The following is a 24,651-nucleotide window of genomic DNA, read 5'->3' as shown; positions in this document are numbered from 1 at the left end:
TTGAGGACCTAGGAGATACTTTATGTAGTTAGATTTAGATTTATAGATTCCCTAATATGGTCCACTACAACTTTATAGGGAATAAGGTGTTTGTTTATAGTAGTGTGACCATATACTCTATGTAAACTGGGACACTTGAACATCAAAGGAGGTGCTAAAAATCGTTTAAATTTATAATAATTGTTGTAAAATATTATCAAACAAAATATTTGTTGTGTTGTGTAAATCCAATTAAATCAATGGCAACACTACTGTAGTATAAGTTCAGATTGCTCTCTCTGTACGTTTTGCACAGGAGCTCACAGTCTCTTTCCTGCATGTAGTTCACACACAGCTGTGCATCCCCCCGATTCAGCTGATAGAGGCCTGGAGGTCACGTGCATTTTGCAACCTGAAGAACGGCAGTGGTACTACCGGCAGGTTCACCAAGCGGCTGGCCAGAGCGGCGGCCTCAGACCTTCCTCCGTCAGCACCGTGACTGGCTGGTTAGCTACCAGTCATTGCAGTGTCCAGGTTCCAAGTGTACTTTGTCCTTATTCTATCAGGAAAGTGTCAGGAGCGAGAGATGGGTTCTCAGTGGTTGGCTTTTAGAGTGAACCAGTGAGAATCTGTTCACTGCACCTGCACTTCAACAGAGTACTAGGTAAAGCCATGGCAGAAGGTGGAAGTATAATAAATCCTCACTATCTTACTTTAATGCAGTTATTCATAATAGTATGTTAAAAATGAAAGGCATGCGACATATGTTACATTGGGTCGGCTGTTGGAATAACAGGTGTAAATTAGGACAGTTCTGGGCAAACTGGGCCATATGTTCACTTCAGTTATGGAGTACATCATCCTGAATTTGAATTTTGATTTCTCTAGTGACTATATTTAAAATTTGGCTAAAATTCAAGCCTAATGTGTATACATTAAAAGTTTTTTTCTTTTCTAAATTAGTATACATTCTAAGAGTTATTCTGAACTTAAAAACTGAGTGCCAAAATTAACTTTCTAAACGTTGAGAACCAGCAGTGTTGAAACTGACCAAAAGGTAAAATAATTTGTTCTAGTCTGCCATAACATTTACAGAGGACATTTTCCAAACTTCTAAAACTGCCTGGACATGTGAAATTCCCTATTTCTCTTGTTCGTCAGCTGGAGAACAGAACCTTTTTCATTCTCAAAACTCATGGAGGTTTATGTAAAATTAAGTCAGCCTCACCTTGTCTGTAATTTGGAGAACTAATTCTTATCCCCTGAGTGTTATTGTGAATGTAAGCCAGGGACTACAGAATTCTAAAATCTGCTTTGGACAAATTTTCAGTGAACAATCTCTAATTAATTTGGGAGACTCTTAGATGAATACAATGATTGTAGATAGATGATTGTTTTGATGTATTACTGGTAATAGTGAAACATTTTTATGCTGTGATTTTTTTCCCTCCTTTAACATTTCATGAAAAATTTCAAAACGACAGGCAAGTTGAAAGAAATTTTAGTCGGCATCTGTATCTACCAGGTAGATTCTGTTGTACAACAGCTTGAGTTATGATTCAAATACCATAAAATTCACTCCGTTTAAAGAACACAATTCAGTAGTTATTAGTGTATGCACAGATTTGTGCCACCATCACCACAGTCAATTTTAAAACATTCTCATTATCCACAAAAGAAATTCTGTACCCTTTAGCAATCAGTCCTCATTTTCCACCACCCTGCTTCTCCCAGGGTTTCCCAGGTGGCGCTAGTGGTAAAGAATCCGCTTTGCCAGTGCAGGAGACTTAATATAGGAGATGCAAGTTCGATCCCTGGGTCAGGAAGATCCCCTGGAGGAGGGCATGGCAATCCACTCCAGTATTCTTGCCTAGAGAATCCTGTGGACAGAGGAGCCCGGCAGACTGCAGTCCATAGGGTTGTGAAGAGTCGGGCACAACTGAAGTGACTTAGCAGATGCAGGCCTCTCCCTCCCAACTGTGGACAACCACTAATCTGTTTTCTGTCTCTATAGATTTGCCTACTTTGGACATTTTATGTGACTAGAATCTTAGAATATGTGGTCTCTTGTGAGACCTAGCATAATACTTCCAAAGTTCATCCACGTGTAAATACCTTACTCCTTTTTATTAGCAAATAATATTCCATTGTATGGATACAGCACCTTTTATTTACCCATTCATTGGTGGATGGAAATTGGGTTGTTTGCATTCTCTTGCTGTTATGGATAGTGTTGCTATGAATATTTCTGTATAGATTTTTATATAAAAATAACTTTTCATTTTCATGGGTATATACCTAGAAGCAGAATTGCTGGGTCATGGACAGAGGAGCCTGGAGGGCTATAGTCCGTAGGGTCACAAAGAGTAGGAACATGACTGAGCACTGTGGTAATTTTATGTTTAACCTTTCGGTGAACTATCAAACTGTCTTCCAAAGTGGCTGCAGTATTTTACAATTCTGACATCAGTATATGAGATTCCAGTTTCTTCAAATCCTTGCCAACACATGTCTTTGATTATAACCATCATAGTGAGTATGAAGTGGTATTTTCATTGTGGTTTTGATTTGCGTTTCCCTAATGACATGATCATGAGCATCTTTTTTGTGTGCTTCTTAACCATTTGTATATTTTCTTGGAAGAAATGTCTGTTTAGCTCTTTTGCCCATTTTGAAGGTGGGTTGTTTGTCTTTATTGAGTTGTAAGAATTCTTTATTTTAGTGACAAGCCTTTTCAGAAATATGATTTGCAGATATTTTCTGCAGTTCTTTGGGTTGTTTTTCACTTTCTTAATGGTGTCTTCTGGCGAATAAAAGCTTTTAATTTTAATGAAGTACTACTTATTTTTAAAAAATGTTGTCACTGTGCTTTTGGTGTCATATCTAAAAAATACTTCTTAATTTGAGATCATGAAGATTTGTGAAATTGCCAATGCTTTTTGAAAGTTTTATAATTTTGCTTTACGTAGTTTTATATTTAGGTTTTTGATCCATTTTGAGCTAATCTTTGTGTTTGCTATAAGGTAAAGCAGCAGCTTTATTTATTTATTTATTTTAATTTGTGGCTCTCCACTGTTGGGCTTCCCTGGTGGCTCAGTGGTAAAGATTCTGCCTGCCAGTGCAGGAGCTGCAGGAGATGTGGGTTTGATCCCTGGGTCCGGAAGATCCCCTGGAGAATGGAATGGCAACCCAGTCCAGTATTCTTGCCTGCGAATTCCATGGACTGAAGAGCCCAGAGGGGTATAGTCCATGAAGCTGCAGAGTTAGATGTGACAATCGACTGAGCACGCATGCACTGCTGCAGTACTGGGTTTTGAAAAAACTTGTTACTTTTGAATGATCTTGGCACCTTTGTTGGAAATCAGTTTATCGTTTATTTTTGGACTCTGTTTTGTTCCGTTGATCTATATATCTGTCCTTTTGCCAGTATCACATTATCTTGATTTTGTAACTTTGAAGATGGGACATGTGAGTCTGCCAACTATATTCTCTTTTCTAAGCTTGTTTTGGCTATTCCTGCATCCCTTGACTTTCTGTATGAGTTTTAGGATATGCTTATCAATTTTTGCAAAGGATTTCGATTGGGATCATGTTGAATCTGTGGCTCAGTATGGGGATCAGTACTATCTTGACAGTATTAAGTTTTCTGACCCAAACATCAGATAGCTTTTAAAATATAGGCTTTGTAGTTCTTTAGTAAAGTGGTTTTATTCTGTGTAATTGTTTAATATTAATAAAACAATTAAAATTGTTTTATTCTATGTAAACATTATATAGCTTTTTAAATATAGGTTTTGTAGTTCTTTAGTACAATTGTTTTATTCTTTTTGATGCTATTATAAATGGAATTTTATCTTAATTATGTATTTGGATTGTTCATTACAAGTTTATACAATTGATTTTTGTATATTTATTTTGTATCCTACCGCCTTACCAAACCTTTTTATTCTAAAGTGCATTAATAGAACTGTTAGGACTGTCTGTATATAAAATCCTGTCATCTGTAAATAGAGATAGTTTTGCTTTTTTCTTTCCACTTTGGATACTTTTATTTTCTTGCTTAATTGCCCTGCCTACAAACTGGAATCAAGATTGCTGGGAGAAATTATCAATAACCTCAGATATGCAGAAGACACCACCCTTATGGCAGAAAGTGAAGAAGAACTAAAGAACCTCTTGATGAAGGTGAAAGAGAAGAGTGAAAAAGCTGGCTTAAAATTCAACATTCACAAAACTAAGATTATGGCATCTGGTCCCATCACTTCGTGGCAAATAAATGGGAAAACAATGGAAACAGTGAGAGACTTTATTTTCTTGGGTTCCAAAATCACTGCAGATGCTGACCGCAGCCATGAAATTAAAAGACACTTGCTCCTTGGAAGAAAAGCTATGACTAACCTAGACACCATATTAAAAAGCAGAGACATTACTTTGCCAACAAAGGTCCGTCTAGTCAAAGCTTTGGTTTTTCCAGTGGTCATGTATAGATGTGAGAGTTGAACCATAAAGAAGGCTGAACGCCAAAGAATTGATGCTTTTGAACTGTGGTATTGGAGAAGACTCTTGAGAGTCCCTTCTGCAAGGAAATCAAGCTAGTCAATTTTAAGGGAATTGAATCCTGAAGATTCACTGGAAGGACTGATGTTGAAGCTCCAATACTTTGGCTTCCTGATGCGAAGGGCTAACTCATTAGAAAAGACCCTGATGCTGGGAAAGATTGAAGGCAGGTGGGGAAGGGGACAACAGAGGATGAGATGGTTGGACGGCGTCACTGACTTAATGGATGTGAGTTTGAACAAGCTCCGGGAGATGTTGAAGGGCAGGAAAGCCAGCCGTACTGCAGTCCATGGGGTCGCAAAGAGTCGGACATGACTAAGTGATTCAAGCACAACAGTACCTCATACTTTTGAATACAAGTAGTGAGGGCAGAAATCCTTGATCTTAGTTGGAGAAGAAAGCATTTAATCTTTCACTGTTAAGTGTGATGTTAGCAATGGGTTTTTCATAGATGCTCTTTTACAGACTAAGGGTACTTCCTTCTATTCTTAGTTTGTGGATTGTTTTTATTATGAAAAGATGTAGGATTTTTGACAAATGCTTTTTCTCTGTGTATTCAGATGATCATATGGTTTTTTTTTCCCATTGTGTTGATATATTAATATTAGATTGATTTTTGGATGTTAAACCAAATTTACATTCCTGAGATAAATCTCACTTGGCCATGGTGTATAATCCTTTTTTATAAGTTGCTGAATGGACTTTCCTGTCAGTCCAGTGGTTAAGAATCTGCCTACCAACATAGGGGACATGGGTTCCATCCTTGGTCTCTGAAGATTCCACATGCCGTGGGGCAGCTAAGCCTGTGCGCCACGACTACTGAGCTTTCGCGTCCTATAACCTGTGCTCTGCAACAAGAGAAGTGAAGTGAAGTCGCTCAGTCATGTCCGACTCTTTGGGACCCCATCGACTGCAGCCTACAAGGCTCCTCTGTCCATGGAATTTTCCAGGCAAGAGTACTGCAGTGGGTTGCCATTTCCTTCTGCAGGGGATCTTCTCGATCCAGGGATCGAACCCAGGTCTCCTGCATTGTAGGCAGACGCTTTACCATCTGAGCCACCAGGGACGCCCAGCCACTGCAATGAGAAACCTGAGCGCTGTAACTAGACAGTGGCCCCTGCTCGCTGCAACTAGAGAAGACGTGTGTACAGCAACAGAGACCTAGTGCAGCCAGAAAAGTTTTTAATTAATAAAAATAATAAGTTGCTGGATTTGGTTTGATAATTTTGTTGATTTTTAAACATCTACATTCATAAGAGGTAATGGCTTGGAGTTTTCTTGTGATATCTTTGGTTTTGATATTAGACAATACTGGCCTCATAGAATTGAGTTTTGGTATACTGTTCACGTTTTTTTTTTTTTTTTTTTTGGCCACACCATGCAGCTTGAGGGGTCTTAGTTCCTTGACCAGGGGTCAGAGCTGTCCTCACTTCAGTGGAAGCTCAGAGTCCTAACCACTGGACTATCAGGGAATTCCTTATCACTACCTTTTTACTGAACTTGCTTTTTGTGATCAGTTTTTGGACTGAGACCCTAGATTACATTTTAGTGGACCATTTTCATATTGTTACTTTAATGAGCTGTGAGATACATTCCTCCCAAGTGCAACACCTGATTGAGCAAAATAAGGCACAAGACCTAAGAGCATTGGACTGAAGAAGATATTTCTTTTAGAGGTGATTGGTATACATTGAGTGGATATAACTTGATATAGACTAAAAATTTTAGGGATAAAAGTATGAATTTTTAATGGATGATTAATCAGTCCGCTTAAGTGGATTTAACCTGATAGATTCTGGTTTTGAAACAGGAGTGGCTCCTAGATCTGAGTGTTGGCCTTGTTACTGACAGCGTAGCAGGGCTTGACCATCCATTCTCAGCCCCTGAAGGCTGAGGGTTATGTTGCTTATTGTAGCATGTCTTTCAGTTTGTGGAGAGAAATGGTAGTTTGAAAAAGGTCACTAACAGGTGATTTCTTTTGCTTATTGTTATAGAGATAAAATGCACAGGTAGTGAAATGCTCAGCTCTTTGACGTATACAATTTGCGTTTTGACAAACGTAGGTACCCCTGTAGTCACTGCCCGTTGAAGATCCGGAACGGTTCCATCACTCCCGAAGTTCCCTTGTGGCCATGGCAGTCAGTTCCCCCACTCCTTCAGCACCAACCGCTGTTCTGATTTCTGTAGCTGTACATTAGTTTTTTTCACTTACGAATTTTGTGTCAGTGGAATCATACAGTGATTCTGGTTTCTTTTACACAATATAGTGTTTTTGAGATTTTATCTGTGTTGTGTGTATCGGTGATTTGTTCATTTTTATTGTTATGTAGTATTCCACTATAAGGATATACCAGAATTTTTTAACCCATTCATATATTGATGACTGTTGGGATTGTTTCCAGTTTTGTGGGCATAGGTGTTCATTTCTCTATTATAATTACCTAGGAGTGAAACTGCTGAATCAGAGGATAGCCCCTAATAGGTTTTGGTATTCCCCACTTCTGCAGCTTGGAATACTTAAGCTGTAATAATAGACTGCTTGATGCTTGGAAGAGATGAGACTTGATATAGCAAAACAAATTTTTTAAAAGTTGCAGTATAATGTTTTGTCCTTAAGATATTTTTAAAGTATCTTACTCAGCTGTATTTTAATCAGTATAGCATGTGGTTTGTGGACAAGCAGGCTTCTTTTAGATAGGTTTATAAAGCAGCAGAAATGAACCACTACTTTATTTGATATTACAGTTTGAATTTTAAATAAAAAATAATTTGATAGTAAAGCTGATTAAAATAGAATTTGAAACATTGTGGATTTAACAAGATTGGGTGTTTTAAAAATGCAATCTTGGCACTGGTGTACTATTTTCATATGAAAACTGTTTTCAGGTATTAGAAAAGAAAATTTCTATCAATTTGTCTGTGAGACTTACTGTGTCTAGTCTGGTATCTCTTGAGTTCACCAGGCTTGGCCTTCCAGAGGTTATTTTATAGTGCTTCTAAGTGGTTTCTCTTTCCTGATGTAGTTCCTTCATTCATTACCCCCTTAAAAAAAAAGAAGTATGCAATTATATTTTAACCTCTAAAGGCAAAGATTCAGTGTAATATGTATTTTGGAGTCATGGTCATAGAGAACTAAGCATGATAATAACCATCTTGTGCAATTTCCCATACATTCTTACATATTTCTACTATAAATGGCCAGGGAAAGCAGAATCATAATTTGTTACTGATTCATAACCTGCCATGAATGCTTTCCTGTTAGATGGTTTTTTAAAAAATTTGCTTTAGGTTGATTTAGAAACATTTTCAGAAAAACAAGTGATGCCTACTTCTTGCTCAAGAGTTTGTGGGTGAGCTCAGCTGAGCTCCACTCCTCTCATCTTTTGCTTGGCCCAGTAAGTAGCTCGTAGTGTTTTCATGGTGATGACAGAAGCACAGGAGACAAGTGGGAACATGAAGATGGCTTAAGGCTTGGCAGACTATCACTTCTGCCCTCATTACATTGGCAAAAGCAGGTCTCATGGTTGAGCCCAGTGTCAAGAGTATGGAAATACATTCTGCCTGTACTAGGACAGACTGCAAAGTGACACTACCAGAGACATGAATATAGGGCATAGTGAAGAATTAGGGTCAGTGTAGTCTGTTGCATATGGAAAATTTAAAAACATGCACAAGTAGAGCAGAGAGTATAATATCCCGTCATTCGTCTCAGCGGTTATCAACATGTGGTTAGTTTTCCTACACACATTTCCTTAGTGCCTCATGGTAAGGGTTGCATATATCTGTAAATTCCATCAGTGTTTTCTTAAGTCAGTCTCCCAAAGCAACAGAAATAAAAACAAACTAATGGGATCTAGTCAAACTTAGAAGCTTTTGTGCAGCAAAGGAAACCATACACAAAACAAAAAAACAGCCTACAGAATGGTAGAAAACATTTGCCAACAATGCGACTGATAAGGGCTTAATTTCCAGAATATACAAACAGCTCATACAACTCAGCAAAAAAACCCAAGAAACCCCCCCAAAACAACAACAACAACAAAAAAACACCCAGTTGAAAAATGAGCAGAAGACCTAAATAGACATTTCTCCAAAGAAGACCTAAGTAGACATTTCTGCAAAGAAATGGCCAGTAGGCACACGAAAAGACGTTTGACATTGCTAGTTATTCACTTCAGTTCAGTCGCTCAGTCATGTTCCAGTCTTGGTGACCCATGGACTGCAGCACGCTGGCTTCCGTGTCCATCACCACCTCCCTGAGCTCGCTCAGATCCATGTCCATCGAGCCAGTGATGCCATCCAGCCATCTCATCCTCTGTCGTCCTCTTCTCTTCCTGCCTTCAGTCTTCCCAGCATTAGAGGTTTTTCCAGGGAGTCAGTTCTTCACATCAGGTGGCCAAAATATTAGAGTTTCAGCTTCACCATCAGTCCTTTCAATGAACACCCAGGACTGATTTCATTTAGGATGGACTGGTTGGATCTCCTTGCAGGTCAAGGGACTCTCAAGAGTCATCTCCAACACCTGAGTTCAAAAGCATCAGTTCTTCGGCGCTCAGCTTTCTTTATAGTCCAACTCTCACATCCATACATGAACACTGGGAAAACCATAGCTTTGACTAGACAGACCTTTGTTGGTAAAGTAATGTGTTTGCTTTTTAAAATGCTGTCTAAGTTGGTCATAGCTTTTTTTCCAAGGAGCAAGCGTCTTTTAATTTCATTGCTGCAGTCACCATCTGCAGTGATTTTGGAGCCCAAGAAGATAAAGTCTGCCACTGTTTCCACTGTTTCCCTATCTATTTGCCATGAAGTGATGAGACCAGATTTCATGATCTTAGTTTTTTAAATGTTGAGTTTTAAGCCAACTTTTTCACTCTCCTCTTTCACTTTCATCAAGAGGCTCTTGAGTTCTTCACTTTCTACCATAAGGGTGGTATCATCTGCATATCTGAGGTTATTGATATCTCTCCCGGCAGTCTTGATTCCAGCTTGTGCTTCATCCAGCCTGGCATTTCACATGATGTACTTTGCATATAAGTTAAATAAGCAGGATGACAATATACAGCCTTGACATATTTCTTTCCCAATTTGGAACCAGTCCGTTGTTCCATGTCCAGTTCTAACTGTTGCTTCTTGACCTGCATACAGATTTCTCAGGAGGCAGATAAGGTGGTCAGGTATTCCCATCTCTTTCAGAATTTTTCACAGTTTGTTGTGATCCACACAGTCAAAGGCTTTGGTGTAGTCGATAAAGCAGATGCAGATGTCTTTCTGGAACTCTCTTGTTTTTTTTGATGATCCAACGGATGTTGGCAATTTGATCTCTGGTTCCTCTGCCTTTTCTAAATCCAGCTTGGACATCTGGAAGTTCACAGTTCATGTACTATTGAAGCCTGACTTGGAGAATTTTGAGCAATACTTTGCTAGCGTGTGAGATGAGTGCAATTGTGTGGTAGTTTGAACATTCTTTGGCATTGCCCTTCTTTGCAATTGGAAGGAAAACTGACCTTTTCCAGTCCTATGGCCACTGCTGAGTTTTCCAAATTTGCTGGCATATTGAATGCAGCACTTTCACAGCATCATTCTTTAGGATTTGAAATAACTCAACTGGCAGTCTATCACCTCCACTAACTTTGTTCGTAGTGATACTTCCTAAGGCCCACTTGACTTCGCATTACAGGATGTCTGGCTCAAGGTGAGTGATCACACCATCGTGGTTATCTGGGTCATGAAGATCTTTTTTGTGTAGTTTCTGTGTATTCTTGTTACTTCCTAGTATCTTCTGCTTCTGGTAGGTCCATACCATTTCCGTCCTTTATTGTGCCCATCTTTGTGTGAAATGTTCCCTTGGTATCTCTAATTTTCTTGAAGAGATCTCTAGTCTTTCCCATTCTATTGTTTTGCTCTTACTTCTTTGCGTTGATTGCTGAGAAAGGCTTTCTTATCTCTCCTTGCTGTTCTTTGGAACTGTGCATTCTTACGGGTATATCTTTCCTTTTCTCTTTTGCCTTTAGCTTCTCTTCTTTTTCAGCTATTCATATTGCTAAAAATAGAATTACCGTATGATACAGCAGTCCCACTCCTGGGCTTATATCCAGACGAAGCTCTAATATGAAAAGATACATGGACCCTGTGTTCATAGCAGCGCTGTATACAATAACCGAGACATGGAAGCACCCTGAATCTTCATCAGCAGATGAAAGGATAAAGATGCGGTTACATGTTCACAGTGAGAGACTGCTTAGCCGTAAAAGAATGCAGTAGTGTTGTTTGCAGCAGCATAGATGCAGCCAGAGATTATCGTACTAAGCGAAGTAAGTCAGAAAGAGAAATACCATGTGATTTCACTTATATGTGGAATCTAAAATATCACACGAATGAGCCTATCTATGAAACAGAAACAGACTCACAGTCATAGAGAACAGACTTGTGGTTGCCAAGGAGGAGTGGTTGGGGGAGGGATGATGTGGGAGGTTGGGGTTAGCAGAGGTAAGACGTTCCATCCAGAATGGGTGAACAAAAACGTCCTACTGTACAGCACAAGGAACTATATGTATTCACTAGCCTATGATAAACCATAATGGAAAAGAATGTTAAAAAGGATGTATTAATATATATATATATATACACACATCCTTTTTGATATATGTATAACTGAATCACTTTGCTCTACAGCAGAAATTAACATTGTAAATCAACTACACCTTAATTACAAAAAAAGTCATGTATGTCTGGTCTCTATTTTTGTAGTTAAGATTTATCAGAGTGTTGCCATCTTACTCATCCATGGTCAGTCTTTAGTGATTTTAATAGCCAACACCTAGTTCTGTGCTTCTCATAGATCTGCAATAAAGAGCCAGTTTTTAAAAAAGTTTTCAGTTTTACCATGGCTGCTATCTTTGTAAAACAGAATAAATTTTTAGACAAATGAAATTTAAAACTCTTAAGATGTAGAACATAAAGGCTCCAAATTTTTATTATAGATTCAAGAAAATAAAATTGCTGTCACGTTGTTACATAAGTTTATGAATGCTTATATAAAACTTATGGATGAGCTGGTTTATTTCTTATGAACTGGTGGCAGTTTGCAAACCAGCACTTGTCCTTTTGTGGACTGCAGTAGCTTAGGTCCATTATTTTATAAGAGGTTGCAAAATGGTGATATTCTAGTTCTGTTCTTTCTGAAACTGTTTATAAAGAACTTTCTCTCATCTACTAAATGGTTACTTGTGACTGAGTTGATAGTAGAAAGGCAGAATGCATGCTTGATTCCTTCCCTAACTTTCATCAGTTTTGTTCATAGTTTTCTTCAAGTTCTGTTAACTCAGGATTATTTTCAGCATAGTATAGTTCAGGCGCATGCTACAGTAGAAAGGGCAAGATTAGAAAGGAGGTTGGGTTTATGAAGTATAATAGTCGCATCTTGAAAAATTGTCTGTGTGCTAAATAACTGAAATTAGGACATTCTACTGTTTAAACTTTAAAGTTTTTCTTAGGAAAAAGGTACAGATCTCTTCTAAGCTAAGGTTACTTCTTAAAAGTATGGTAGGGGTAGTGATTAGAGACAAAATTGAGCCTGTTTACAAACTCAGTATATTTAAGAAGAGGTAGCTGTTTGATTATCTTTCATCTTTGCATGGGAAGTGTTATCTGTGGTCATCTTTAGCGTACTGATAGTATAGGGAGGTGAGCTGAAGAGGGGCAGTGATGTTTGGATATATAAATCTATATTCTAGAGCTTTGTTTCTTTGCAAAGAACCTTTGGTTCTTGTTCATATGAACAGGCTACACACACTTGAGTCACCATTCAAAGAAGTATTTTTTTGTTAAAGTAGTAGATCTCAGTCATAAGTCAGAGATTTCAGTACAGAGGCAGTCAGGAAATCTAAAGTGAAAAGTGAAAGTAAAGTTGCTCAGTCGTGTCCGACCCTTTGTGACCCCATGGACTGTAGCCTACCACGCTCCTCTGTTCATGGGATTTTCCAGGCAAGAGTACTGGAGTGGGTTGCCATTTCCTTCTCCAGGGGATGTTCCCGACCCAGGGATAATACCTGGGTCTCCCGCATTGTAGGCAGACGCTTTACCATCTGAGCCACCCAGGAAATCTAAAGGTCAACATAAAAAAAACAAAAACTGAGGAGTGTAACTAAATAGATAATGAGACTGAACATGGCTCAAAACTTTTCCTTCTAATATTTTAATGGTATGACAACAGTTGTTACTGAATGTTGTCTGTGTGTGTTTGTGCAAATTGCTAACTTTTAGAAGTAGGATAATTTGGGCTAATTAATAATGGTTTAGATTTATCTAGAGATACCTTTGTTCCTCAGTTGGCTAATGCTTATCATCAAATGGGAAAAGTAGCTATAGTAAAACTTAAGAATTGAAAGAATCATGAGGTAAACAATAGTGTACTTTGATTTTAGCCAACAGTACCAAGTTTTCTTAATTTGAAAGTGGCTACATAAATGCAGTTTGTCAACCAAATAACATTGCTCTAACTTTGTGCAAAGACTTCTTTTAGGGTCATTGAAATCCAAGGGGAAAATAGATAGTTGATTTAAAAAGATTTAAAAATTGGAATTAGCAATTGTGACATGGGAGTAAATTTTATTTCCTCTGAAGTTAGAAAAGAAAGGTAATAAGCAGTTATGTGTTTACTTTCTTACCCAGTGATCATATGTCTCAGTTAAACCCATTAAACTATATTTGGCATTAGAACTATATTCACCTAAGAAGTTAAATGCCTCAGAAACTTCCATGGATAGAGTTTGTGTTTATGGGGTCTGTTTGCTGTCTTTTAAGTGGGTACTAGTGGTAGTATCTGCCCCATGGACCATACAGTCCATGGAATTGTCCAGGTCAGAATACTGGAATGGGTAGCCTTTCCCTTCTGCAGGGGATCTTCCCAACCCAGGGATCAAACCCAGGTCTCCTGAATTGCAGGCAAATTGTTTAGCAGCTGAGCCGCCAGGGAAGCCGAAGAATACTGGAGTGGGTAGCCTATCCCTTCTCTAGCGGATCTTCCTGACCCAGGAATCTGCATTGCAGGCGGACTCTTTTCCAGCTAAGGTACTAGAGAAGCCCGAGTCCAGACTAAACTGCTTTTTGATTTGTTGATTTATATAGTACATTCAGACTGTGTTCATTATGCTACGGAATGGTGCTCACTTGAACTTGAAAGGAACTATTAGTACATTTATAGATAGGGGTGAAGAGAATTTGAAATTACTTTGTAGAGTCAAGAGACATAGTTTATTCAAAAAAAGATCAAGTTGTAATCAGAATTACTACAAATTGGTCAGTAAAGGAGAATAAATGAGAAGCAATATGGAAATGACAGTAGCATAATCGCAGATAACATGTAGAAACAAAGTAGGAATGTTGAATAACCGCTAGCTTGAAACCTCATTAGGGAAGTGTTTCCTCAGTGTATGAGCTCATTAACAAACCAGGAGCAGTAAAAGGCTAAGATAACACTATATGTCACTAGGGACTTGTATTTCACAAACGTTTTGAACACTGAAAACTTCAAAACGTAGTAATTTATTGAAATATTTGTTGAGGAGGCCTATAGGTTGCCTACTTAGATTAAACAAGATAGAGAAAAATAAATGCAGACAAATTGAGTGATCAAAATGATCAAAAGTTAGGGATCATAATTTAGGCAACATGAGACCGTCAATGCTAAGTGGTATTGCTTGAACAACTAAATGTGTACACAGTGTTGCGTATTAACTGCATCGAGACATGGTTTGTGACTTCTAGGTTTTTCTCAGGTGTATGATGTCATTTCCTAAAGGCATTTCATACATTTATTGTGTCATTGTCACTTGTGTTCAATGATTGCACCTGGCACTTTATATATATATATAGTTTAGAGACTTAGACTTTTATTATGTACTCTATTTTTAATTAAAACATTGTTTATTTATTTGGCTGCATTGGGTCTTAGCTGCAGCAAACAGGATCTTCCTGTGGTGCACAGAATCTCTAGTTTTGACATTTGGGCTGAGTTGCTCTGTGACTTGTGGGATCTTAGTTCCCTGACCAGGGATCGAACCCATGTCCCCTGCGTTGCAAAATGGATTCTTAACTACTGGACTACCAGGGAAATCCTGACTTAGACTTTTAAATGTTATTTATTTTGGCTGTGGCATGTGGGATCTTAGTTTCCCAACCAGGGATTGAACCCATGCCTCCTGCAGGGGAAGTGCTGAGTCTAACTACTGTATGTCCAGTGAAGTCCCGGGACTTGGACTTTTTTAGAAGAATCATACACTACTTAGGTATAGAGAAAGGATATCTACTTATATGAAATAAATTGGTTTTCGTATAAATCAATTTAGTGTGAACTTTCTTCACGTTTAGCCTGACTCCTCAATTACTTTTTGACTTGAGTTGTCCAGGTCTTGTTTTTCTACAGATCTTTTGTTCCATCAAGAATTTTGATGATTCATTATTTCTTGTGAGTGCTCAATTACTTCTGGGGTATTTTTCCAGACCATTGACAACTCATTCTGGGATTTTTTTTTTGCTAGTACTTCCTTGTTCTTACCAGAAGATGTCAATGGAAGTTTTTCAGATAATAACCAGAACTCAGTCCTTCTTCAACTGGTTTTTAAATGTTCTGCTGACTGAAGTGTTAAGGGGTTGCAATTGTTCAGTCATATCACTAGAAATAAAGAATCACTACACTTTCTAGGGATCTTACTCAACTCATAGACTGCATTGAGAAATGATGTACTTGAGCTACATCAAGTTCCAGCATGTCTATTCTAGATGACTTTCAGCCAGACTCGCCTGTATTTCTTTCTTTGAACTCTTGGGACATCTTTCTGCTTTAAGGCAAATTTCCTGAGAGATTCCTGGAATCCCTTTTCCTTAGAGGATTTTATGTCAGCTTCTCTATAACTATCACCATGGCAGTGACAGCTTTGTCATTGGGCTAATGGAACATGTTAAGATATAGCATGATTTCAGAGATGTCTGATTTCTTTTAGTGACATATTTGAGATTGATTCAGAGGACAGTATACTACTATGTGGGGCTGTGGAGAGTTTAAAAGAGCAGTTTAGGCTTAAGTGTAGGCCAAGGCCTCACAGGACTTGGAAAGTGTTTTGGACTTTATTGAACTTTATTCTAAGGGAGAGTCACTATAGGGTTTTAAGCAAGGGGAAGGCTTGAATCAGATTTTTTTTCTTTTAAGCACAAAATCATGTTAATCAAGTGATCAAAGTCAGTATCACCAGTAATGGAACAAAATGACACTGTGTCCTTGCCATTGTATGACATCAGGAGAAGGCACTGTAAAATCATCACCAATGTAAAATTGCTGCAAGGAAAAAAGTTTGTCTAGAATCTAATCATGAGATAGGAAACAGATCCTGGTGTGGGTCATTCTACAAAAAGAATTTAAAAATTTAAAAAATGAAATCACTGAAATTTAAAAAATGACAGTGTCATGAAAGACCATAAAAAGCTGAAAAGGTGAATAATTCTAGGTTAATTGTGGAAAGTGTGTGGTTTTTGATAAGAGTTCTGGAATTAAAAAGTCCATAGAAGTATTTGTGACATTTGGGAGAATTTGTATATAGATAGTATCAGTGTTAAATTTCTTGGATGTGAAAATAGTATTGTAGTTATGTAGGAGAATGTCCCTGTTTCTAAGAGGTACATGGTGAAAAATATCTTGGAGAGTGAAATACCTATAATTTACTTTCCAGGTGTTTAGGGGAAAAATATATAAAGCAAATGTGGTAGAATGTTACTAATGTTATATTTAGGTGGAGGATGCTGTTAACTGTACCATACTTTCAAATTTTGTAGGCTCAAATTTTTTCAAAATAAAAGGAGGGTATAACAAGCACATGGTGAAGTCAAGAGCTAGAGTCTAATTCTTTGATTTAACCCTTTAAGTTGTAGGTTCCAATGTCATTCAGCATTATATGTGAGGTGATGGTCTCTCATAGAAAAGCCTTTAGTGAAATTGATTCATCTAAAGTACCTGAGATGTTGGATAATTTTGTCAAGAAACTGTACTATTTTTTTAGTTACAGGTGTGGTGAGATTAGATAGATAAATGTGGTCAAACTTCCAGTAGCCTTTTGGTAATGAAAGGATTATTCTGAATAGTTGAGATTCTCAGATCCCTAAAATAGGTGTTGGTGAGTGTTTTAAAGATCTTTCTTGACCCTAAAACTTTCTAATTTTAACAATTGAAGACTTCTAATTTGAAAGACCTTTTAAAGATCACTACTTGAATAAACTTAGTACTGATGAAATTCAGTTTCAAAAATCATTTATAAAATAGTACTTTTCTCAGACATGAACAGAACATTATTTTACTCATGTAAGAAAACTTTTTAAAATAATAAAGCTTACCCCTTTTAAGTACCAAAATATTAAAAAATAAAATAACTTTGAAGGTTATTTACCCACTTTCCTTCTGTAGTGCTAATTATTTTGGGGTTGGAAAAGCTTACATTTTAGTCCTATCTCTAGGCCACTAACATTTTCTTCATCTGTAAAACAAATGCATTATGAATAAGAAAATATGTAAGACACCTAAAGTAATAGGTATAGGCTGTTAACTTCCCTTCTTTTGCTTTACTTAAAAAATTTTCATTGTAACATAAGACACATATCAAGAAAACTACATAACAGATGTGTAGTTGATTGAATTAAGTTTTTACCCAAAATAGTCAAGATTTTTTTTTCTATGAAGCCCAATAATATTGTTAAGAATATGTTCTTAGGATTGATCCTTTTGGGTTTTAGTCTGATTTTTATTCATATTCTTTCATCCCTTGCATACCTTTTGTCTCATTTAGAAATAGCACATTCCAGTTTTGATCTGGTGTTTGAGTTTGCCTTTCTGTCTTGCTCTCTTTAGAGATATTATTCTATTCCTTGTTTCCTTTTTTACTTTTAATAACTTTGTATGGTATTTAACTTCTGTGCTTATTGTTTTTCTTCCATTCTAATTTAACGTCTTACAGTTTAATTTTTTAAATTTTAATTTTATATTGGGGTATAAGTGATTAACAATGTTGTGTTAGTATCAGGTGTGTTTCTTGCTTTTTTTTTGACTACCTGCATGCCTTGTGGTAATCTTAGTTCCCCGACCAGGGATTGAACTTGTGCCCCTTGCAGTAGAAGCACAGAATCCTAACCTGTGGACCGCTAGGGAAGTCCCAGCATTTCTTTTGGTGTTTTAGACTACCTTCTAAGTTTTCAGGTACCTTCTACAACCTGATAGAGCTCCTTCTTCTGTTAAAATTATGGCTGTTTGTTTTCTGAGCATTCCTGGCATGGATTCCTCCCCCTGCTTTATCTGGCCTTTCTGTTTTTCTTGGGGCTTCCCTGGTGGGTGGCTCAGATGGTAAAGAATCTGCTTGCAATGCAGGAGACCCAGGTTCGATCCCTGGGTCAGGAAGATCCCCTGGAGAAGGAAATGGCAATCCAAGTATTCTTGCCTGGAGAATTCCATGGACAGAGGAGCCTGGTGAGCTACAGTCCATGGCGTCATAAAAGAGTTGGCCGAGACTGAGCGACTAACACTTCGAGCACTTCTGTTTTCCTTGTCCTGCTTAACTATGATTCTGGTCCCAGCAGCTGCTCCTTGGCAGGCATGAGCTCTGACCCACAGGGAGTCCAGGTCTGTCAGTTTCAGAGCTTCATGGGAATTAAAACCATTCTATCCTGGAGGCCTTATTGTATGATCTCTTGCTGCCTCTGCTCCTTTGGAGTGGCCACCCTCCTCCCCGTGCAGCTGCTGTTCTTAAATTGGCTCCCTGCTTTTTTTTTTAGCTTGTACCTGTCGGCTATTTTGGCTTTTTCTTGTTTTCTTTAATAAGTCCTGGTGCTTCCCTCACACCAGGGATTGTGGCTGTGGTAGTTCATTCTCACCAAATTGTATTTTGGGGATCTTGGGGGAATAAGTTGTTATTTAGTTATGTATGTCATGGGTTTTAGCTTTACTGTCTGGTTGGTCGGTGATATGTGGAGCTTCAGGAAGATCCAAATATGATGCTGTCTCAGAATTTGGACAATTCTTTTGCCTTATTCTAAAATAGGGTACTGAATATGATTTAGTTTTTACTTAATATTGTTTTCTTACTATCTTAAAATATGAATATTTATTATGATGACTTCAGGTCACTTGCGAAAGGGGTAGCCTAAGTATTTACTTTTAAATCAATTTTTTAAATAGTTACAATAGGTTTTTTCTGTCTCCTGATGTTGAATTTTGCTTGTCTCTACTATTGATGTGATTAATGAGCTGTTTTTCTCTTTAGGGTGCTTTTTCTAATCGCTGGAAGGTTTGGGAGCTTAATGATCAAACTGTAACTCCGAGTGAAGTAAGAATAAATAGATTCAGGGTTTTCAGGGAAAGGAACTTTTGCTTTTATCCCTGGTGACCTTTTACTTTTCCCTGAGTTGTTGAAACTTGATGCCAGATAGGCAAGTTGATAGCTGAGGTCGAGAAGTGAGGCAGGGTTCATTGTTTGCTCAATGATCTCTGATGTCATTTGATTGAACAGTTTTAAAACATGCTAAGTAAGCACTGTACATTTTTATTAAAAACCCACTTATTTAAGAAAAACTTGATTGATTTAAGTAAATAGAAGTCCTTACTATGTTGTAGTAAAATGATTGTAAAAATGGACCTACCAAAAAAAAATGGACTTACAAGGTGAAACCATGCAAAGCAATCTTGTAATCAACGGGAAAATTGTGATGGTTTCCTTATGTTTTAAAAATTTTTGTTGGGATATCAACTTACTGTTAGTTATTACTATAAAGAAAAGGGATGTATAATATAAAGAAGTAGTGAAACTAACATTTGGTATAACTTAAAACATTGGAAACATTGAGAATTGTGTTTTATTTTTAAACTACTCTTGATAAGTTTTGTACACAATGCTTCCCTTCACAGCTTTTCTATTCTTTGGTGGCTTTCAACATTTTATCCTTTGCACTTGAATGTCATGAAATATCTCCAAGAGTTTGTTGTATTTTCACATATTTGAAGTGTTTTCTTGGAGTCACTTCCTCTGGGACAATGTCCTTTTCATTACAGCCACCCTCCTCGTTGACCGTTCGGCCTTCACTAAATTCCTCCGCAGCGGTGTCACCCTGGCCACTGCCAGCTGCTGCTTCTGTAACTCTGTTTACGTTGGCCTTGAAGCTCACTTCCAGCATATCACTTGTCATTCCTTTGCTGTACTTTGATTCTTCATTGGTTAGATTGCCCTTTGAATATGTGTAAAATGGCATGTGGACTTGTCACTGGGCAACAAGGAGGCGACACAGTTGCACCCTCAGCTCTTTGTTGTGCAGTGAATGGTCGCCAGTACACTTTGAAAGAGGGGACGTGATTGGCTACTGATTATGATGTTCATCTGCTATTTGCGTGATGATTTGTGGACTGAGGAGCAAAGTTTGTACTTTGTGTAATAGTTAACATGTTAGCGGAAATTGGAGCCATGGTGTTGGGGACTGTTTTTAGTTAACTAAAAGTGTGAAAAAGTGTAAGTGTTAGCTGTTTGGTCGTGTCTGACTCTTTGCAACCCATGAACTGTGTGTAGCCCGCCAGAGTTCTCTGTCCATGGAATTCTTCAGGCAAGAATACTGGAGTGGTTTGCCATGCCCTCCTCTAGGGGATCTTCCCAACCCAGGGGTCAAACCCAGGTCTCCCACATTGTAGGCAGATTCTTGACTTTCTGAGCCACCAGGGAAGCCTTTAGTTAATTAAACCCTGGTGTAAAACATGGAATGAAGTTCTTACACAACAGAATCATGCAAAGTGAGAACTCTCTCTTTAATACGAAATATCAGGTTGTAATTGGACTTGGTGACAATTGTGAAGATGATAATGGAACTAATCTGAGACATTTATACAGTAACATGGTAGTCTTTCAAAAATACTTTATTTAAAAAAAAAGTAAAAATATTTTTTTTTTGATAAATTCCTTAACGGGGATTTGTGTGTATCTCTGTGTATGTATACTAAGGGTAAAGCTTTGAAAGGAGAAAGTTTTAGCATTTGTTGCATTAATATATTCTATAAACTTCTGTTTTCTGTGATCTGATTATTCTACATTGCTCAATGTTATGATTACAACCTTCATCTCGCGATCTGAGGAATTCCTTCTGGCCTGTGGTTGGGTCCCTCTCACAGATCCTCCTCCGTAGATGGCTGTGATTGTTGCTTTTTTTCACTATTGCTGTGAAGAGTTAGTGGAGCTAATGGAGGCTTGCATTTATTTGTTCACACAAATGGAGAGGGAAGAGGGATGAAAGGATTAAAACACATGCCTCCAGAGCTGGGCTTAAGTATTTTTTACTGTGCAGATTTTACATCTGGAGGGGAAGAACCACTACCTGTACATGAACACACTGAAGAGCATGAAGGAAAAATGTAAATCACCCCCTGTTGTTCCATTTCTCAGATATTGCCTCTGTTAGTATTTAGGTGTATGTCTGTTTATACATTTCTTCTTCATATATGTACATATACTCTTGCATTTTTACCCAAAACGTTTTAAATGTTTTTCATATTGTTTATGCTTCCAAGTGGGTTTTCAAGATAAACACACATTTTGAAGCTTTTTCTTATGTAAAAATGTGTGAAAAAAGAATAGAGACTAAAGTGAACTTGTATCACCCAACTTTAGTGATTTCAGTTCCTAGGCAATGTTATTTTGTCCATACCCACCTACTCTTGCATTATTTTGAAGTCACTTCCAAGTAAATATTTTAGTACACTCTAGATAACTATTTCAGCACATAGAGTTAAATTTTTTTTGCCAAATTGTTCTCCAGAAAAGTGTTCTCCGTGTACACTTGTCAGAGATAAGATTGGGTCTGTTAGTTCCTCCGTTGTGTCCGACGCTGCAACCCCACGGATGGTAGCCTGCTAGGCTTCTCTGTCCATGGGGTTCTCCAGGCAAGAATACTGGAGCAGATTGCTGTTTCCTTCACCAGAGGATCTTCCCAATTCAGGGATCGAACCTAGATCTCCTGCACTGCAGGCAGATTATTTGCCGTTTGAGCTACAGGAGAGTCTGAGATAATATTAAAACACATTAAAAATTTAGTATTGTTGGTCAGACACATGTGTGTGTGTAATTTTCCTCAGGTAATATAAAAAATCCTAATAAAGTGAGTTTGGGTATGCTTACATACTCTGGCAGGAAACTTCGGGTTCTCACCAGCATGTCCCTCCTAGGAGTGCTGTGACGGTTAGAGAGGTGACCATGTGACTCACCGCCCAGACTGGGGCGCCTTTGGGACCTGCCTGAGGCGCAGTTGGTGATGATGCCGTGTAGCAGACTCGCCCAGCCCTGGGCGGTGTTCTGGCGCAGCTGGGCCGAATGCTTGCCTCAGTGCTGCATAATATGTGTAAGATGCAGTCAGCGTGAAGTGACGCTATCGTGTAGTCAGTAGGGGGTAGCTTTTATGTCCGTGTGTGAATATGTATAAAAGTCTTTCCTTTAAAAGAAGTGTTTTGAATTAACAATTCAAAATCCTAAGTTAATAGTTTGTGTTTCTGCGTGTTTTTGGAGCTGACAGCGACCATAGTTCTTAAAAGTACCTCTGATTTTCATAACTAGGAAGACGTTTGTGTTCATATTTGCAGCTGGAAAATGCCGGAGGAGACCTTAAGGATGGCCACCACCACAATGAAGGAGCCGTTGTCATCCTGGATGCGGGTGCTCAGTACGGAAAAGTCATAGACCGGAGAGTGAGGGAGCTGTTCGTGCAGTCTGAAATCTTCCCTTTGGAAACACCAGCATTTGCCATAAAAGAGCAAGGATTCCGGTGAGATTAGATTGCAGGATATTTTATTATTAATTTGCTTGGACACTGAATTTTTTAATGAAAACCAAATGGATTGGTTTTAATACAAGAAATATTCCATGGCTCTTGACATCAAAAGAAATTAAAATTAAAGGAAAAGATTACATTAATTTTATTTGCACAGTTTAATAATTTATCATTTGAATACTTTATGTTTTATAGCAGGGGTCCCCAACCTCTGGGCCAAGGTCTGGCACCTGTCAGATCAGTGGTGGCATTAGATTAGAGACAAAGCGCACAACATGTGATGTGTGAGAATCACCCTGACACCGCCCCACACCCCCACCCGTGGAAAACACCTTTCCTGAAGCCGCTCCCTGGTGCCAGAAAGGCTGGGGACTGCTGTTGTGTAGGATTTCTGGATCAGACTTAGGTTTGGCTGTTACAGCCATTCATTCATCCCAGATTACTTGATCAAACGGATATATGTATATAATGGTTAGAGTACCTAAATTAGAGAATGCTGTGTACAATGCGTCTCTTTTGCTTCCTATCCCAAGAGACTAGTTTCTAAATTATGAAGACTTCTAATTTAAGGGCTAATTCTATAACTTGTACTATTAAAACTAGTCAAAATGACATTCAATTTATATGTGACTTCCTCCCTTAACAGCTATTTTTGGTTAATGCTGTATCTTTTCTCTTGGAATTAATGTTCGTTTTTTTTACCGAGTGTTATTCAGAAGCAAGCAACTACAGTTTATATCCTTAATTAGCTCTCAAGATTTGGTGCTGTATTTCTTCCAAAATACAGTATGTTTAATTTTTCTTAAAAGCATAATGTTTTCCCATTAGACAAATGGTTACCTTTCAGAAACTTTATAGATGTGTATACATTATCCTTTGTTTCTTATTTATGAAATGGAGTGAATTGTGAATCAGAAAAGGCACGTTTACATTTAACTCTGTTTTAATTTTAGGATGCAGATAATTTTCTAGTAAGAAGGAACGCTTTGAGTTTGTCTTATTCAACTGTCTTGATTTGCCAGTGAGAACCAATTTTAAGGGAATTAAAACTGTAAGAAATCTGAATGACTCTCTGTCAAATCCAAACTCCATCATTCCCCAAATCCAAAGCAAACAGACAAAAATTCCCAGCAAACTAACTGAAACTAAATGTTGTGGAATTAGAGTAACCAATATTGACAATAGAAGTCTAATTGATTTTCTTGTCATCTGATTACCTGATCATAAACAATTTCTAGGTCCTGCTTACACCAACAGCTTCTTCTTTCTGTAGAACAGGAACTATAGCACTGTTGCTTGCATTACCGTGATCCTTTCTGCTGAGATAGCCATTTGATCACCCTTTCCTAGAATAAATTTTAGGTTTATGACTTGAAAGACAATTTAACCTACCTGTTTTTAGAAGCTTGATCTGCTTGATAGTAAGCTGGTATCTGGAATGCCTTGAGACTTACTGGGCCTTGTAATTGCAAGTTGTTTCAAAATAATAGCAGGGTAGAAATAGAAAACTCAGAAAGAGTGATTAGCTCTTCTCAAGCTTATTGAGATAAGAATTTTCATAATTGGCTTAAGTGCTGCTTGAGTTTTATCCTTGACTAAGTCCATTGCTTTTTCTTTTTAATAGTATTAAGAATCTTATAGCAGATTAATGAGGGATGCTGGGCAGTCCCATGGTGGTTATCATTTATAAAACTAAATATAACATACTGAAATTCTAGAGATCTTGGTTATTAGATATATATTTTACAGAGTTTTAGCTTCTGCATTTTTAAGGAGTTAGGTTACATATCTACCCTTGGGGCTAGCCCTATTCCCCTTTAAAATTGTTATCTTAAAGGGATGTCCCATTTATCTTCTTGAGTAAGTAGATTGTCTTCAGTCTGTTTGCAAGTAATAAGCTAACAAACATATTGTATACCAAGATTCATATTACCAATATAAAGTTCAAAGAGTAGGGCTTTCGTGCTCACTCAGATTATTATATATTTTTTTAAAATACATTGTCTTGTTGAGTAATTTTCTATGATTTATATTATTTTTTGGATGTATTACAAGTGTGTCATTTTAGTTTATGTTTTTAGATGGCAGGCAGCCACTAATTATAAAGTAGATTGTAATCCAGATTTGTTTGTAAGTAGATTTTGGTTACATCTTGGAACGTGTTTTCCTTTAGAAATATGGACTTCCCAAGTGACTCAGTGGTAAAGAATCCACCTGCCAATGCAGGAGACTTGGGTTTGATCCCTGGGTTGGGAACATCCTCTGGAGAAGGAAATGGCAACC

The 24,651-nt window shown here is 37.8% G+C and overlaps 1 protein-coding gene across 2 annotated transcripts in view; it reads left to right on the top strand.

Moving 5' to 3' along the window:
- Window positions 1-24,651, top strand: part of GMPS (guanine monophosphate synthase) — a 68,491-nt gene that overhangs the window by 5,219 nt on the left and 38,621 nt on the right. For both annotated transcript variants that reach the window (XM_043473931.1, XM_043473932.1), the window contains exon 2: window positions 22,181-22,362. In XM_043473931.1, the coding sequence (XP_043329866.1) occupies window positions 22,181-22,362 (182 nt within the window). The remainder of the gene's footprint in view (window positions 1-22,180; window positions 22,363-24,651) is intronic.

Source organism: Cervus canadensis, chromosome 7 (genome assembly GCF_019320065.1).
Source record: "Cervus canadensis isolate Bull #8, Minnesota chromosome 7, ASM1932006v1, whole genome shotgun sequence".
Taxonomy (NCBI): Eukaryota; Metazoa; Chordata; class Mammalia; order Artiodactyla; family Cervidae; genus Cervus; species Cervus canadensis.
The sequence above is the reverse complement of the archived record's forward strand: the minus strand, read 5'-3'. Positions and strand labels throughout refer to the sequence as shown.